Source organism: Pelecanus crispus, chromosome 3 (genome assembly GCF_030463565.1).
Source record: "Pelecanus crispus isolate bPelCri1 chromosome 3, bPelCri1.pri, whole genome shotgun sequence".
Taxonomy (NCBI): domain Eukaryota; kingdom Metazoa; phylum Chordata; class Aves; order Pelecaniformes; family Pelecanidae; genus Pelecanus; species Pelecanus crispus.
Genome location: NC_134645.1, coordinates 31,025,766 through 31,042,357, shown reverse-complemented (window position 1 = coordinate 31,042,357; position 16,592 = coordinate 31,025,766). Strand labels below are relative to the sequence as shown.

Here is a 16,592-nt window from a genome sequence, read left to right as displayed (position 1 = left end):
TGCTCCGTTCAAGAAACACTGACACCAAGTAGTAACATTCAGTATGTGTGTTGTAATGTGTTATGTTACAGCTGGCCACGCTGTCTAAACTGACTTGCAATTTAATTCCCAAGCAAGTAACTTAATTGCATAGTATATGGAAAATGTTGCTGTTACGCAAGCCTCTGTTTTCTGACAATATCCAGTAAAGCTGCCTTCCTCCCTTAATTTTATATCCTGGAAATACTCTGTTTGTTACACCAACAGTAGTTTTAGCTGGTTTTCCAAAGGCAGCTGCTCTCCAGAAGACCATCTGCATGTTGTATACAATCTTCAAAACTGCCCTCCTGGTGCGATTTCACTGAAGTTTACCCTGCAGATGGAGCACCTGAGAAAAGCGCGCAGCCCATGGATACAGCCAGCGTTCATGCATTTGCTTTGGGGATTATTCCCTTTAAACGTGTAATAGCTCTAAGGACATGCTAAAAGGAAGAATATCCTTGCCTCCTTCCCCTTGGGGGAGCAAAGACACATACCTATCAGCTGGAAAGGAGAAAAGTGAACACTGCAGCATCTTAATTCAAACTGGAGAATGTGTCAGTGTATCCGACGAGAGTAAACTGAAATCCAAATACCCTTAGAGCCGCTAGAGAACACTTGGCATCACTTCACACAGCACCTCTGCACCACTCAGTGACAAGGTAGTTTAGGACGGTTCAACAACCCTGCTTGGTATTTTCTGAGCACTGCCAGAGCCTAAGATTATGTGTACAAACTTCAACAGATAGTTGTCCAAATGCAATTTTTTAGTTGGAAAGTCAGGATTTTTGCTAAAATCTTACAATCTGCACTGAAGTGCTGACCAGCAGCACTGTAATATAGTCAGAGCCGTTTTTCCACCTGCTGGCAGCTGCTTGTGTCAAAGATCTCTGAATCACCTTTATATGCAGAAAAAGTGATCAGTTTTCAAATTGTGTTTTATATCAAAAATCAACAGGGAAGTGGTGTGAAAGCTCTGTGGAGCATCCTCCAGTGACCGCTTGTAACTCTGTAACTCTATATACACCCCTACCTCCAGATTCCACCTGGGAGATGATCTGAATATCGGCGGAGATGCGAGAGTCGAATGCCACCTGCTATCCCAAGCCTCACGACACCCGCACAGAGAGGAAGGCAGATTTTGCTTTACTTGTGTATGGGCTTTTTGTTTCGGCTGGGGCGGGGACGGAGAACCGGCGTTCTCCATTTGTTACAGGAAAGCTGAATCGGCTTACATGCTCTGCCCTTCTGGCCTTTCTTTCCATTCAGTGCATTTCTCAACCGAGAGCAGCAGCTATTTCAATAGTCCATTTGCTTGCCCTTGCAGTTTTAGCATGAGCCCTGCCTTGTTCTCACAGTCCCCAGCTCTTGCAGTCAGGTGGCTGAGACTCCGAGCTTTCATTTTTAAAAAGAAAGTACATTTCTAGCCTTCTGGCTTGCAGAGAAGACTGAAAAATTGTCCTGAGTGCAAGTTAAAGGCATAGAAACTGGGAAAACAATCAAACAAATGCAGCACTTCCAAAGAAAAACCAAAAACATTTGGTGTTTTTTAAGGCAATCCTCATTGTTTTGGGGAGATCTTGGCTTGGCAGTGTTTTAACAATAAATGCATGGCTGAGAGAGCAGCAGAGCTCGTACCCGCACGCTGGCCTCCGTTCCTCGTCTTCCTGCAGGCACTAATCACCCCCCACTGCAGGGGGACCCAGAGCCACCGCAGAGAGCGGGCAGAGCCGTCCCAGCTCCCACCGCTGCCAGGGCCAGCAGGGAGCACAGCCCGCTCCTCTGCTCGGCCAGCGCCAGCCCCTCGCCTCTACAGACCTCGATGACAAAAATGTCCATATCTTGTCTACACCATAAGATAACACTAAAATTACAGTGGGCCAAAAAAACACTTGCAAACCTTCCTATTACAGGTAAACCCCAGCATCTTCCCACAAATGAAAAAGGTCTTTCCTATGGCCCCTGCCCAAGAGGGGCTGCTGCTAAAAAGTTTGCCCTCCCACACCGCAGCGTCTTTTTCCTCCCTCTTTTGTGCCTGAACCCTCCCAAGGCACAGATGGAAGGGGCTCAGAAGACAGTCGAGGTAAACCCCAGCAAAGGATCCGCTCCAGATGCCAAGGGCTGGACTTCAGCTGATGAAACGGCACAGCGTGTCCCAGCTAGGCAGAAAACACAGCGGGGGACAGAAAACTCGACGACGGCTCATCGTATAGCAAACGTGCGCATTCCTTCCCCTCTGTCCGGGGAAACTGCGGCACGTTTTGGCTACAGCAAAGTAATTTCTAGCTGTTTGCTCGTTTCCCTTTAATGAATCAGTTGAATGAGCCCAGTGTGAATGTCAGGGGAGTGAAAGTCTGCCATTCAGCTGTCTGCAAACTCCGGCTTCTCTGAAGATTTCTAGATCAGATTTCAGGGCCCCAGGAGTTTGGGTTATTTTTCTAAATGAGGTTCGACATTGCATCTTCCGGAGAAGCTGCCAGTTATCTACAAAACCTACAGCTCTTATTCATTCGATACCACAGGTTTCAGTTTGAATCACAGCAAAGTGTGGTTGACCTCAGATTAAACTAAAATACTTGCTCCATGGCACTAGACTTAAGGGTTGGCCAGCACGGGAGCTGGCCGGAGCACGGATTTTTTTACATCAGAGCTCAACGAAAAATCTAGGGAAGAGGAGATGTGCAGGTTGGGCCAAACACAGCTGAAATCATGGGGCTCTGGAAGGAAAACTCCAAAATGTCTCATCTGGAGCCAAAGTAAAAGGAGGTGTTTCATTTTGGGTTATGTAATAGTTAAAAATCCCTTTTTTCTTCTTTCAATGTGTTTTAGCAGTGAGGTCAACTTTTAAGTGAAAAATGCCATTTTGAATCAAATCTACATTTCAAATGCTTGCAAAACATAAACAAACCATTCCCAAAATGAAACAGTTCATTCTGAAAGTGTCAGAATGACACGCATTGCTATTTTTAACATCCCTCCCTCTTCCCCCACCTCTGTATTTTTTTCTAGGCCAGAACTATTCAGAAAATGTGTTTGAATTTGTGAATCATTTTGACTCCCCCTTCCCCTTGACATTTGCTGGAAAAATTTACTCTCTGCCAAAAAACTGTTCTTCCAGCTCCAGCCAGCTCCTACAATCTTCTGTCCTGCCAGGGTTTGTCTGGATGGGGCTGAGGGTCTGACTGCCTTGGGGACACGGCACAGATGGTCCAGAGGAAGAGCGGGCCAGGAGGGTAAGCTCCAGCATCTCTCTGGGCAGCGACGGGCTCTGTGGCACAGAGCAGCCCTCCACCGTGGCTGCCCTGAAAAAGCCCCGAGCCACCCTTTCCTGAGACCGAAAGGGGAGTTGGGCTCCAATGGAAGCCACCACACAGAGGGAGTTCCTCATCGGGCTGCGGCTTCTGGATATCAGGGGAGTGCTTCGAGTTTTGGTTCTCTTGGAAAAATCTTGCATTCAATCCCAGGCCCCTGAAAGTTAAGGGGCTACACCATGGGGGCTCAGAGCTGCCTCCTATCAAGTTTAGGGAAATTTTGGCTTCGGCTTCAACAGAAACATGATGGCTCCAAGGCTTGCAATGCAATACAGAGGCTTGATTCTTCACAGCCTGGCAATTCATAGAACAATTTATGCCTTTGCAATGCGAGTGTAAATGTTACTGCTCTCATTTGTGAATGCTTTGCTCGTACCCTGAAACTTTTAGCAAGTGGAAAACTTGGATCGCTTTCTCTCAGTCCCCACATCCAACCTATCTACAAGTCTTGCAGATTTATTCAGGATAACATCCCTAACAGAGTCTTTCCAACCTACCCATCCCACTAAAATTCACCTCCAGGGCTCATCACCTCATATCTCAATTTGTCAACTTGATAGCCTTTCCTCTGCAGACCTCCTCTGCAAAGATTCACCAAACCCATTGCCGAAATCACTTTTTGAATCTGTCATTTGGCCCCTCTGCAGCTCTCTCAGCCTCCCCACCTTGACTCCTTCTCCTGTGGTGCAAGTCTAAGCTACTTAGCTTTTCTTTCAAGGCTGTGATTTATTCTATTCCCATCACTTCTTATTTCAGTGCTGAAAGGTCAACTCCTGCGTACGCTCAAGCATGACATCAGCCTATATTAAACAGGCTCCTCTGAGCTTTCTCCCTTCTGGGAAGGGCTCCCATCCACAAGAACAAACCTGGGATCTGGAACTGCCTTTAAGCTGCCCAAAAGCTCAAAGACCAAACATCAGAGCTGGTCGGGCTGTACAATACAGGGTCAGACACGAACAGACAAGGTGGCATCATGCTACCTCTGCATTTCCCTCTCATTACCAGCCCAGCACCTGGTCAATGTTATGGTCACTTCCAACCACCTAAACTCCCACGCTGCCTTTCCTTGGCTCAAAAAAGCCATTCCAGCAACGAAGGGTAACATGAGAAAACAGAGACCTGAGGAGAGAAGCCCAGTCTTTTCTCCTTGAGATGAGACATAGATGAGGGGCTGCTAACAGTGGAGGGGCTGAGCTGTATCCCTGCCTTCAGACCATTTCTTTTAACCTGCTGTGCAAGGAGGCTTCCATGAGAGCTGGACGACGTTAGTTGCTCCCTCCTCCAACAGAGGGTCTGGTTCAGTTCAGAGCTGCTTTTCCAAAAGTTCATCTTGAACGTATGAGCTTTATGCAGACTTTTTTTCCAGTGGTGGTACATGTTGCTCAAAAACTGTGACATGCACTGTTTGTGTGTGAAGGTGGCAACGTGACACCCAACAAGGCAATTCTGTTGGTTTTGCAAAAAGATCAAGGTTAGTTCCCACTCTGCTAAAAGTACAGAAGGGAAACACAGGATTTGTCAACCAGAGAGAGATAAACTGGATTGGGAACATATTATATACAAATTCCTAGGAAAATATTAAGACAATGGAGCTGGGAGAGCACACTTGTCAGGGTTTTTTCAAACAATGGGTTTCACATATTCTTTTAAAATACAACAGTAATTCAGGTGGATAGAGATAAGACACAGTTCTAAAATCTCTTTCCTCTGTTTCCTTTCTGGACACCCTGGTCTCCACCCCAGTAAGACATTCCCACCACGAAACCCCAGGGTGAAGGACTTGTCAGCTCTAAGTAAATACAGCTCCAAGGAGATAATAATTAACATGCTCTTTCTGAAGCTGCTTGGCAATTGCATTTCCAAGTGCCACCTACTTCCGTGACCACATGCCTTGCTTTCAAGGCGCATCTGCTAATGGCAGCCCGAGCAGCAGCAATGGGGGTTGCTGCATGGGGGTGCAGCTGTGTGCCAGTGCCTGGCAGGAGCAGGATGAGATGGTGGGACTTGGAGGCCAGTGCGGTGCCAGCAAGCAGTGCCCAGCTCTCCTGCTCCTTGTGCTGCCATGAGAGGCACCTACCTGGGCAGCATGCACTCGCTGAGGTCCCATGGTCCCACCTGCAACAGCACCCAGAGGTAGAAATACCACCCTGGGGCCTTTCATGGTCACTTTGTGTGGGTACGGCGGGCAGCACGAGGTACGAGGCGATGCTGAACTGGCTTCAATGGAGCTAAGCTGACGCTACGCAGGCATGGATGAAAAAGAGGAATTGGGCTCCATTTCAGAGTTCAAAGAAATGTTTGAACCTGTGGGCACTGATTCAGGCTCATCTCTAATTATATCCCAAGCTCAGCCTTTTAAACTAGGTCTGTAGTCCCCAGTAAGGGCCACTTTGCAGTTGTTATTTGAGTTCCTTGCCAATCTGTTGTTGGATTTTCCACTGGACATTATTAAGGGATTAAGTTGTTTGTCTTATCATCTTTTATCTGTCCTGTTGAGTTTCCTACAAACAGACTTTAGCCAGACCAGAGAAAATAGGAGGAAAAAAAAAACGCCAACACTTTCAAGATATAATCATGGTTCGGGATTTGCCGTTATTATTGTTTAAATTTATTACTTTGGATATGTAAACTTTGCTGACTCCTTTAATCTGGAATGCATTAAAGAAAGCATTAGGTATTACAACATGTCATTGGATTATACTGTCCTGATTCAGCTACAGCTGTGGAAGAAATATATAACAGGAGATCCTGCGGAATTATACATTTTAGACTTAGATCATCAATTGCCATAGAGAAGATAAAAACAAATGTAGCTGAGCCTGGAAAGAATGTTGCTAAAATTGGAGAAACATTTAATGCGAGTAGCCTAGGGGTGCAATAACTTTGCCTGTAACTTAACAAAACCCACCCACATAAAACATACCAAGAGAGATTGCAGATTGGACACTCTGATCTGCAGTCTGCCAAAAAAGCAAACCTGACTTTTTTTCCCCTTCCTACAGATGCAGGCTTGAATGGTCCCTGCAGAGTGTTAAATATATATTACCCGTAATAGCAACCATATTACATTTGGACATGTTGCTAATTCTCCCCCGGCTGCTCTGTAGCTTGCTTGCAGTGGGAGGATGCCCCTGGATATCTAACGGGGCTCACGGCTGCCGGCAGAGCAATTCCTATGGTCCACATGGTGAGAAGGAGCCTGCTCACCTCCCCCTCGCCCCTGCCCCTCCTCGGCACCCTGGTATTCTCTCTTTTGAGGGGTATACACACGGGCTCCCTCGACCATTGTATTTAAGTATCCATTTAACGAAAATGTTTTGAATGCGTTTAGCTCAAGGGGATAAAAGCTATCACTATACCTCTCAACAATGCCTTGTCAAAGCATGGCTGCAATGAACAAGGCTCAGCGGTGAGCTGAAGGCCAGGCTCTGCTCCTGCCCTTTTCCCAAGCAGCAGGAATCAGAGATTGTTTAGTGAGAAACAAGAAAAAAACAGCCAACCCTAAAATGCACTTTCCAAAAAGTCACCCTGCAGATCTTTCCATTTATAAAACTCTTGTCCCCAAAGGCTCTGAAGCACTGTACCTATCCATGGGCAAAACACCCCCGTGGGGACCACGTCTCTGCTTCATTAATTCAGTTTAACTTTGGATTTACCACAAGATGTAACTGGATACATGCAGGGGAGAGCAAGGCGAGAAACGATCAAGGACCAAATCTGCAGCATGCTCCTGCTGGCTTCAGCGGAGCTACAACAGCTTTTATCAGCATTTTATCTGACCCTAACAAAAGGAGCGAATTGTTTAGCAAAGGAAGAGGGTTCTTTGATTCTATCTTGCTGCAGACGAATTGCCCAAGCAAGGGCAAAGGGACAGGAAGTGAAGGGGGAGGAGGAGGAGGAGGAGGAGGTGATGCTGAAGGTAGGTGCTGCCGCTGTTTAGCCCTCTGCTAACTTCCACTCCGTGCCACGTTTCTGTCGGCTCCTTCTGCAAACACTGACGGGGCCGGGGAAGAGGGTTGGACCTGCTCCACAGCCATCCTACCAAGGCGTTGTGCTGGTTGTTCCTCGTGTGGATATATTGGTCTTCATTCAGGCAAACCCCAAAGCATTCAGGTTGAAGGGAGTTTTGTGACAGTGAAGACTGCAGGCTGACACCCCCTGCTGCCCCGCTGTACAGAGTCCAAGAGCCCTATTTTCCAAAATGCCAAGTACAAGACTTATAGCCAAAGACGAAACCCCAGAAGCCAAGGATGAAATGCTAGGCAAAAATCACATAAATTCAGCGAGGTCCACACCATGGGAACTGCAGGCACCGACCTCTCTGTGAATCAAACGTGTGAAGCAAACGGTGAAGAGACAATCTGATTCTGTCCTTTGAACTAAACTCATTAAAATGTTTGTCGGTATGTCACTCCAGCGCCCATATCTGTCTTTCAGGGAGACAAGGGATGCTTTACTATTACTTAAAACCACAACAGTGCTGAATGCTAATGCAGTTCCTGTTGTGTAGCACTGATCAGATAATACACTGTACTGTTTACAAGAAGAAGTTGTAAGTGCTAAGCACTTGTTGTTTCATCCCCTAGTTCTTCCAAAAGCAATCCTTGTGTTTTGGCTAGCAATAAATCTTAGATCTGAAAGGAAGAACTGAATTCCTTCTACTAGGCTGTCTCTTTTTCCACGTCATTAATGAAAAGAACGTTCTTTACTATAATAAACCCACTTCTTCCTTCTCATGGCTGAAATGTATGGTAACATTGAAATAAATATCATGAGAGGCAAAAGGCTAATATGGGTCTTAGCAGCTTGCAGCAGCTTCAGACTCTGATATTGCCTATCTACAAGAAACTAAGGACAGAAAATGCTGGCACGCAGCAGTCAATGCAACCCGCAGCTGACTAAGGCAGTGAGGATCTCCACAGGCAAGCAGCCGTGACAGCAGCTCTGTGGTGGTGAATTCCCACCGCGGCTGGGAAAGAAGAAGCTGCAATCTACTTTTTCCAAAAGCTTCCACCAATTCTGAGCATATTCACTGCACCTACACCCTGATTGAAACTTGCAGCTGGAGACCCTGAGCTTCTGAACATACCCACGCCAACTCATGCTGAAAGGCACTGCTGGGTGATCATCCCTCTTACAGAGCAAATCACACATTTTGCTGCCTAAACACTGATTTAAAAGCCAAATCAGAGGCACTTGCTTTTGAAGCTGGTAGACCTCAGACTGGAGCAGCTTCCTGAACTACTTGCAGCCATTGTGCAGGCTATGCATGACCTGGCTTTTTATGTAATAAGAATGAAATTCGGATAAATTTTATAGAAGACATTCATGAGTACTGTAGGAACAGATTCCTCTGTCTTAAGCAGACCCCTGGGCTAGTAGGCCTTAAGATTCCATCAGACTGAACAGAGAAGAAAGGTACCGAAGGAGGAGACTTATCCCAAGGAGACATCCAACAAGGCTGAGCAAGATGAATTCCATAAAAGGGCCATTTCAAGTGACCCAGCAAGCGTGGAAGCCCACATTCCCTGAAAAGTCACATTTGAGAATAGGGATTATGCTGCTAAGTTACTCAGTGATTTGAAAATGTTAACATTTAGTTTTCACTGCCTGTTAAATATTAACATATCTTTCTTAGAAAGCTTGGCTGGGCTTCATTGGAAGAAAGCAGGTCAAATTTACTGCACAAATTTACCTACTGCTATAAACAAAAATAATCTCTAACAATTACAGACGACTAATCTCAGCTGAAGCGACATTTGACATCATACACAGATCCCATTATTTCTCCAGTGAGCGAGAACAGATTTACACGTAAAGAAAACATTAGCTCAGCACTGGCTTTCGGTCATTGGATGGCATGCGAGAGCTCAGTGCTGTGCTAATATTTTCTTCAAATGCAAATCTGCCCTAACACATTATAGAAATAATATGGAAAACATGAGACAGGTGCTGACTATGGTTTGATTGTTTTTTCTCATTGCAAGGCTCTAAAAAGGTAAAGACAAAACTGCAAAGTTTCCGCTGAGACAGGAACTTCACTCTCTGGACATTCAGCTTAACACCCGAAGGGTCCAACCAGCCAAGCTCCTGACATCCTGCGATTCCCATCAGAAGGGGAGGAAAACTGGCTATTTCCAGAGCTGGGGACCCTGAGGATGATGGGCCTAATGTTTGTTCTTCCTGCACCTCAGAAATGCTTCGGGATTTTTTCTGCTTTTTATGAATGCTTTCAGTGTGAAATCGTTTGAGAAACAAAATATGCAAGAGAGAGCAGCTGTGCCAGCACGTAAGTCCCTCTATGAAAAGGATCTGCTATGTGCCATGTAATTCCTGCACTGTCAATCATGGAGAATGTGAGCAGAGAAGAAACCCTTCCCAATGAGCTTAAAAGTGCTGATGAAAATGGACTTGAAATAGCACCGTTTGTCTCCCATTGGGTTATGGCAGCATCTTCACTTAGCCTCCATGGGTGGGAGCCCATAAAAAAGCTGCTTATTCCCCCGAGAAGGCTACATGAGCAGGTAGAAGATAAGCTACTGAATAGAGTGGTGCTTTGTGAACTCCCCAGAGTGCACAGCCTCCATCTACAAAGAGCCTGAAGCTCTGCCCAGCCCACTGCCGCACCAGGGGGTCTTGATCTTGTCCCAGCAGACAAAACACGCCATGCTGTCAGGTCTGCTGAGCGTGGTGCTCTGAGAGTGGAAACACAGATGTCCACCTCATTCTCCTCTTCCTCCTAGTCTTCCCACTGCAGGGCTGAAGGAGGCTCCATCCTTTGGCAGCTTACCTGGTGTGCTACACACCTTCCCTGGGCAATGGTACCCATTACTAGAGTAACAGGCACTCTTCAGAGCAAGCAAGCAGGGCCCTAATATGCTAGACATTAGATTGATACCAAATTGGTGATACCACTCACAAGCTCATAAACTTAGGAGCTTTTAAGACAAACATGGTGGGAGGAAGGACTAAAATACGTAAATGCAGTCAGCATAAAGATATACGTTCCCAGGGCTTGCATGCATCACCATAGCCATGTGGTCATGGTTTCTGTTACACAGAGACTTCCTGATCACAGTGACAGCTAGGAAAGGGAATAAAAGCGTATTTAATTGGACTGATTTTTATAGAAACAAATCAGGAGTGCTGTGGTCAGCTTATGCCTTGGAACATCTCAAAGAGAAATAAGCAAGGGTCCCACAGGCCCTTGGCTGACACTAACCCTATCTAAACTTGGCTCCTTTCAGAAATGCGTTACGGCCATTGTGAGTCAAACAAATAAATCAATTAAAAAATCGCCTGTCAGCAGCAATGCCATTAGCTTTTTGCAAAAGCTTTTGCCATTTTGCGCAGGTTAATGGAAGTCTCTTATTCTGAGCAAGCTGCTCTGCCTGTTGAAAGAAGCAGAGGTTTCACAATGTACCAAGAGTCACTTGATTACTATTCTGCCATATGTCCGTGTTTCCACAGCAGCTGTGGGAAAACCAGGAAGAGGAACACTGCAGTGTCTTGCACTGTTTTTCCAGGAGGGTGGTTTTTTTCCGTTTAACATGTCATTTTTCTATAGTACGTTCTTGCACAATTTCTGCCTTTCCCCGACTCGTCTGTTGCTTTTAGGTCAATGACGACGACTCACTGTAATGACCAGCATTGGAATATCCTTCACTTAAGAGGTGCAGCCAGCTTCCAAGACTAGGGCCAAGCCTCCTGCTGCTGAGTACACCTTGGTCTACCAGCTCTCCCTCAGAAAAAGCAAACAGGGTCCCCCAGGAACAGCAAAACTCATAGACTGGTGTTTTCCCATTGAAGTCAATGGGAGTCACAGCTAGAATGGGGCTTATTTTGGGTAGGAAACCCCCCTTAGGAGCTGGGCTGTCAGCTTGGGCTACCTGTGCCACTCAGAGCCTGGGACAGGGAGCACCTTCTCACTCCCCTATACACCCAACCTGTGTGATCAGCCAGGAGGGGAGAAATCCCTCAGCACAAGACGCACCGTGACAGAGACAGGCACTTTCCAACAGCCACTGCGTCCCCCTTGCTTGGGCGGTGGGTGAGCAGAGACACCCGCTCCTTCCCCAAACTGCCCACGTCGCTGTCACAGGGGACGTGCAGCAAGCACTCTCCCGCGGTGTTGTCAAACCGCAGTGTTCCCATCCCAACATGCTGCCTGGACAGGCCGTCCCTCCCACACAGCCCGAGAAGTGTAATCGTTCAAGTGTCTTTGAAACCTTGCAAGCATCAATAAACAAGCGTGGGGTTTCTCCAGCAGCAGCCCACAGCCCGGGGAAAGCCACAGCTGCAAAAGCCCTTACGTAGAGGTTTACTTAGACCTTAAGTGGACTTGCAACTAGACAACAGCAAAATGTTAAATTGTTCTTACTGTCACTGCACTTCAGAAGTCTGCTATAATCACAGCAGGGTCACTGTATCCCAGCGCTGCACAGCCCACTGGGCACCAGAGCACTCCAGGGACAGGCAACGTACTGAGTAAACTGTTTCAATAAACAAAGGCAGAGCCTGTATCAGCCACCAAGCTGCTCCAGGTCACAGTGTCCAAAAAAGCAGCCATGCTCCCTTCCCTTTCGCTAGGCAATGTCATTTTCTTACTGGCCAATTTGCGGGCCCGACTGCAAATGAAGTTTCCTACCTGAAGTACAAATGGAGGATGAGTCCGTGCCAGCCAGAGGGATCTGCCCGTTTCCCAGGGACGCCAGGAGGAACTGCAATAGACAGCCGGACATCCCTAACAGACTTGCTAAGCCAGACGGCCTCCAGAAAGGAAGGGCAGAAGCAAGCCTGCTGTTTATCAAATCTGTAAACATGCTATGTGAGATGTGCGGCGCAGACCATATCTGCAGCAAGAACTGCTTTCCTGTCGCTCGTCATTACCTCTCCTCCAGGTACAATAGCCCTTCCCTGTGCCAGCAGCACCTGGTGCAGACAGGCAGGACTCCCTGCCTGCCCAGAGTTTACCTACTCAACTCAGAGGCACGATGTTGGTTTCTGTCGGCCAAGGTGTCCCAGGATTTATTTTGATGAAAAAGCACGAGTTGCAGAGAGCTTCCCACACATTCTCCCTCATTACACAGTTCATTTCCAGACGGTGTGCATTGTTAAAAGGAAATAGTGAGTTCATGAAAACAAATGAGTGCGCAACCTGAGACTGCTTCAGTAGCTGCCTTCTGCTGTCATTATGGATTTAAAAGATGTTGCCAACCGGTACACAAAGTTGGGTGTCATTTATATGAATCAGCTTTGAATTACTGGGCATTTGCGCACGATCCTGCTGAGAAGTTGACTATGAACTGCCAAAGCCAGTGATCAGCCCTGCACAGGACCTGTGGAGTCCAGCGGAAAGTATCGCTGTAAATTAGCCCAGCCGCTCCGGCTGAGATGACTCCAGCACCGAAACACAAAATCAAGTGCAGCTCCTCAGGCTGCCTGACACATTTTGGACCAGATCTTCATCTCGTTTAGCTTGGAGAAGTCCCACTGAGCCCAGCAGAGTTACTCTGATCTTAGACCTGATCTGAGCTTGCTCTGATCCAGGCCTTTTGGCAATACAAACAAGCCTTGCCTGTTCACTGCCGAGCCACTGGCCTGGCTGAGCTCACTGGAGGCCACGGGAGGCTGCAGAGAGTCAGCTTGAGGCTCCAGGAAGCTTTCCACAAAAGCATCAGGCATGATTTTGCCCATCAGCAAGCTGTTTTCAGCAGCAAATCAGTGGGATCTGGCACTGGGAACAGTCATTAGTATGGAGAATAGAGCAAAGATTACTACAGCTCATGCACACAAACCCAGCGGAATTTAATCAGCAGAGGGACTGTAGCAGCTCCCAAAGGGAGCAAGCTGATTCATGAGTTGAGAGCCCCAAAATACAAAACTGTCTGCAAACACCATGAGCCACAGACTTGTAACTTCATTAGCTGTGCTTCTACTCAACTGCTTCTCCATCCTGAGCAGAACTGAGCCTGAGTTCTTGGAAGAGGATGAAACAAGTAGAAAAGCAAAGATATTTATTTCAGCCTGCGGAGTGTTCTACAAACCACAGTCTGTCAGTTCTTCATGAGTTTGATACCTTCACTTTACTTAGATGTTTCCCTGCACCAGTCTTCCTTGCGTCATTGAGCTTAGCAAGAGTTCCACTATCATGTGCCTATGGAAAGTTAAACAGTGAACCACATCACTGGCAGTTGATGGGCCTTTATCAAACTCCTTAAAATTAAGGAGCCACTGGGTTGCCCTGCATTTTTCAGGGTTTGTCAGTATGGGGCTCCAGTGCTGAGCTTAAATCAATGTAATGTCTCACAGCTGGAGGACGGGAGAGCCCATGTGCTGGTCGGAGAACCTCGTGACGGGCACCCTGCGCGGGGGTAAGATGGTTCAAAGCCCTCTGGATAAATGGTGTGACAGTTCAGAGCAAAACATGCTCTGTGCGAAGCATTCAGACATGGAACAAGCTCCCCAAGTGACGCAAGAAATCCCATGAGTGTCTGCCTTTGGAGAGCGCCCCAAAGCCCTCCTCTCCAAGGAGACCTTTCTGCTCTAAGGGTAAAACAACACTGATGCTTTCTCTCACCTGAAGCCTCCCAACCAGCCCCACAACAAGCAAAGAGCCAGAAACAAATGAACTTAATATAAATACCTAATAAAAATAGGCTTACCTAAAATATAAGACACCCCACAAGCAAAAAGTTTTATTCAAAAGGGGAATTACCGGAAATTCTAGAGATTTTTGCTTCCATGTGAAAGGCACGCAGATGCTATGGCGATGGGCAACAGTATAAATTCTAACAGACAGTTGGCCCACACAGTTTCGACTCCAAGGAGGAAATAAATTCTCCCCTAGGCTCATGTAAATCATGGGAAACCTCCAACACCCAGGGAAGCTGTGCTGAGGGAAAGCTGAGGCTCGTAACCACATGTCAGCAGAAGGCTGCAGTCCGTGGGTGCACGTTAAGCACGCCGGAGGGCAGCTTGTAGCGCTGGGGCAGCTCTGCAAGGACCGTGCGCAGTGGGACAGGTGCCGCTGCTCTCTCCTGTGAGCAGGGGATTTTCAGACTAGGAACAGGGATAAGCTTTTCATGTGAGGGAAAGCAAGCACTGCCGGGCAAATGGAAAGCTTCTCTGCAGACCTCTGCTGCGACAGACCTCTGCCCTCCCGCTGCAGCTGTGCCTCGGAGCGGGGATGCTGCCAGCCCTTGCCCCACCTCCCCTGGGCTGGTGCAAGACTCACCACTCGGGGCTTCTGCTGGTCCAGGGTCTGCAGGAAGGCCGGTGTCTGGTCCAGGGTGCGTTCAGGGTCGCTGGAGATGTCCTCTTCGGACTCCTCCCAGGATGAGGAGAAGCCAGTGGAAGAGGCTGAGGACGACGACAGCTTCCGGACGGGCAGGCTGCCGGGGGGCACGGCGCCCGCCTCCTCCTCCGGGCCCCCCAGGTCCGTGACGATGACAGCGGGGATGCTCCCGCCGATGGCTGGGCACTGGCCCTCGAGTCCTGTGGGGGCCACCACCACCTCGCCTCGCCATGGTGCAGGCCCTGATGGCTCCGGGGAGCTGCTGCCCTCCGCCAGCCCCACAGCTGGGACCACCATCACCATCGGCCTCCCCGAGCCTGAGGGCTCTGCAGTGCTCGGCCAGACCTGCACCCCACCAACATCAGGGGCCTCACCCTCCCTGTAGGCTCGCAGCCGGGGTCCTGTTCCAAGTCCCACCATTGGCACTGTGGGGCTGGCGGGCCGGGACCGGGATGGCCGGGGGCTCTGCGGTGGCTGGGCAGCAGAGCTGTGCGCCTGGATGTGTGCCTCGAAGAGCCCCACTTTCTGGTTCACCTGGACGTTTTGCAGCTCCCGCTGAAGTTGCCGCGACGTGGCAGGTCCTGGCTGCCCTTCTTCGCCCCGGCTGCCCCGCCGCCCCCGGGGGCTGCCCGGCTGCCGCAGGGGCTCCTCAAGCGGCGGGAAGAGGAAAGCGGGGCCACGGCACGGGGAGCGCGGTGGCACGGGGGCCGGGCCGAAGACGGGGAGTGGGCGGCAGCTGCCGGGTGTCTCCGGGCCCCTGGGCAGCACTTGTCTGGGAGGAGGCGGCGTCTTGCTCCCGCCGCTTGTCACCTCGCTGTTGCTATTCATCATCACCAAGCTATTGAGCGCATAGCAGTACACGGCCATAGTAGTCAGCCGGGGCGCACAGGGGGGCCGCCGCCGCCGCCGCCTCGGCGCTCAGGCTCCGTGGGGCTGCCGAGGGTCTCTCCACGCCAGGACCAGCAGCATCGCCGGGAGGCAGCAGGGGAGCTGGGCTGGCCCCGGCCCGCAGCTCCATAAAACAGGACGGCTAGGGAGAAAGAGAGAGACAAGTGGTGAGAGTAGCTCGGCGCCCCCCCTAAGCTCACAGCTCACCCTCCAGCTGTGCAGACAGCTGGCCAAACTCTTCCCTTCCTGTGTGCCCCCCCCAGTCCCTGCACACACCTGCATGCATCCCCAGCACACTACCCCTGGGGACGTGGCCCAGCCTGGTCATCGGAAGGGTCTGAGCCAAGGGGAAATCACGTTTAGGGCTGTTTCCCTTCTTTCCTGCCTTCCCTGCCCCCTCTCCAGGTTGCCGGTTGATGCAGCCACAGCAGCTGTGTCCGAGAGGACGCACAGCCAGCAGCCGTTCCCGCAACAGAATTAGGGAGTTATGGCCGACTGGTGCGAGCTGAAAGTTGGCAGCTTTCAAGTTTTGGCCCCAAAAGCTGACATTTTCTGAAGGAAGGGAAAAACGCCAAACCGCTCAAATTTGCCACCTTCCGGTTTGTCACCTACGACCGAGATCAAGCCTCAAGCATGGATTGCTCTTCGTGAAGGCTTCCTGCTTGCACAGTTTTGTACGGTATGGGACCACGTCTCCACTACTTCCCTAACTCATCATGTGCAACAACATGGGTTTGCACATCTTCACGCGTGCCGTGTCTAAACGTACCTCCCCTGCACACATCTGCCTTCTGGGGCATTGACTGCCGCAACTGCCTCAAAGTCACAGCCCGGATCCCACGTACGGATGTGTATGGTGTTGTGTGCCCTGTTGCGTGTGTGAGTGTGTACACATGTGAGAGAGACTCCGCTCTTGTAGGTGGCTCTCTGTGCCCCTCTGTGCACATCAGCGTGCCTTCCTTCACATCTGTTTGCTCCGTGTGCCACTGGAGTTGCAATCCCCATCCCATGCTGGGGCACGGGAACCCCCGAGATCTACACAAACGCGCTGCCTACACGAGTGTGCAGGCCTGTTTACG

At 49.3% G+C, this 16,592-nt stretch overlaps 1 protein-coding gene across 1 annotated transcript in view; it reads right to left on the bottom strand.

The window, feature by feature from the left end:
* The window catches only part of ITPKB (inositol-trisphosphate 3-kinase B), a 66,166-nt gene extending 50,674 nt beyond the window's left edge, over positions 1-15,492 (bottom strand). Inside the window, exon 1 of the mRNA XM_075707928.1 lies at positions 14,566-15,492. Coding sequence (XP_075564043.1) covers positions 14,566-15,492 — 927 coding nt within the window. The remainder of the gene's footprint in view (positions 1-14,565) is intronic.
* Positions 15,493-16,592: the final 1,100 nt, after the last annotated feature.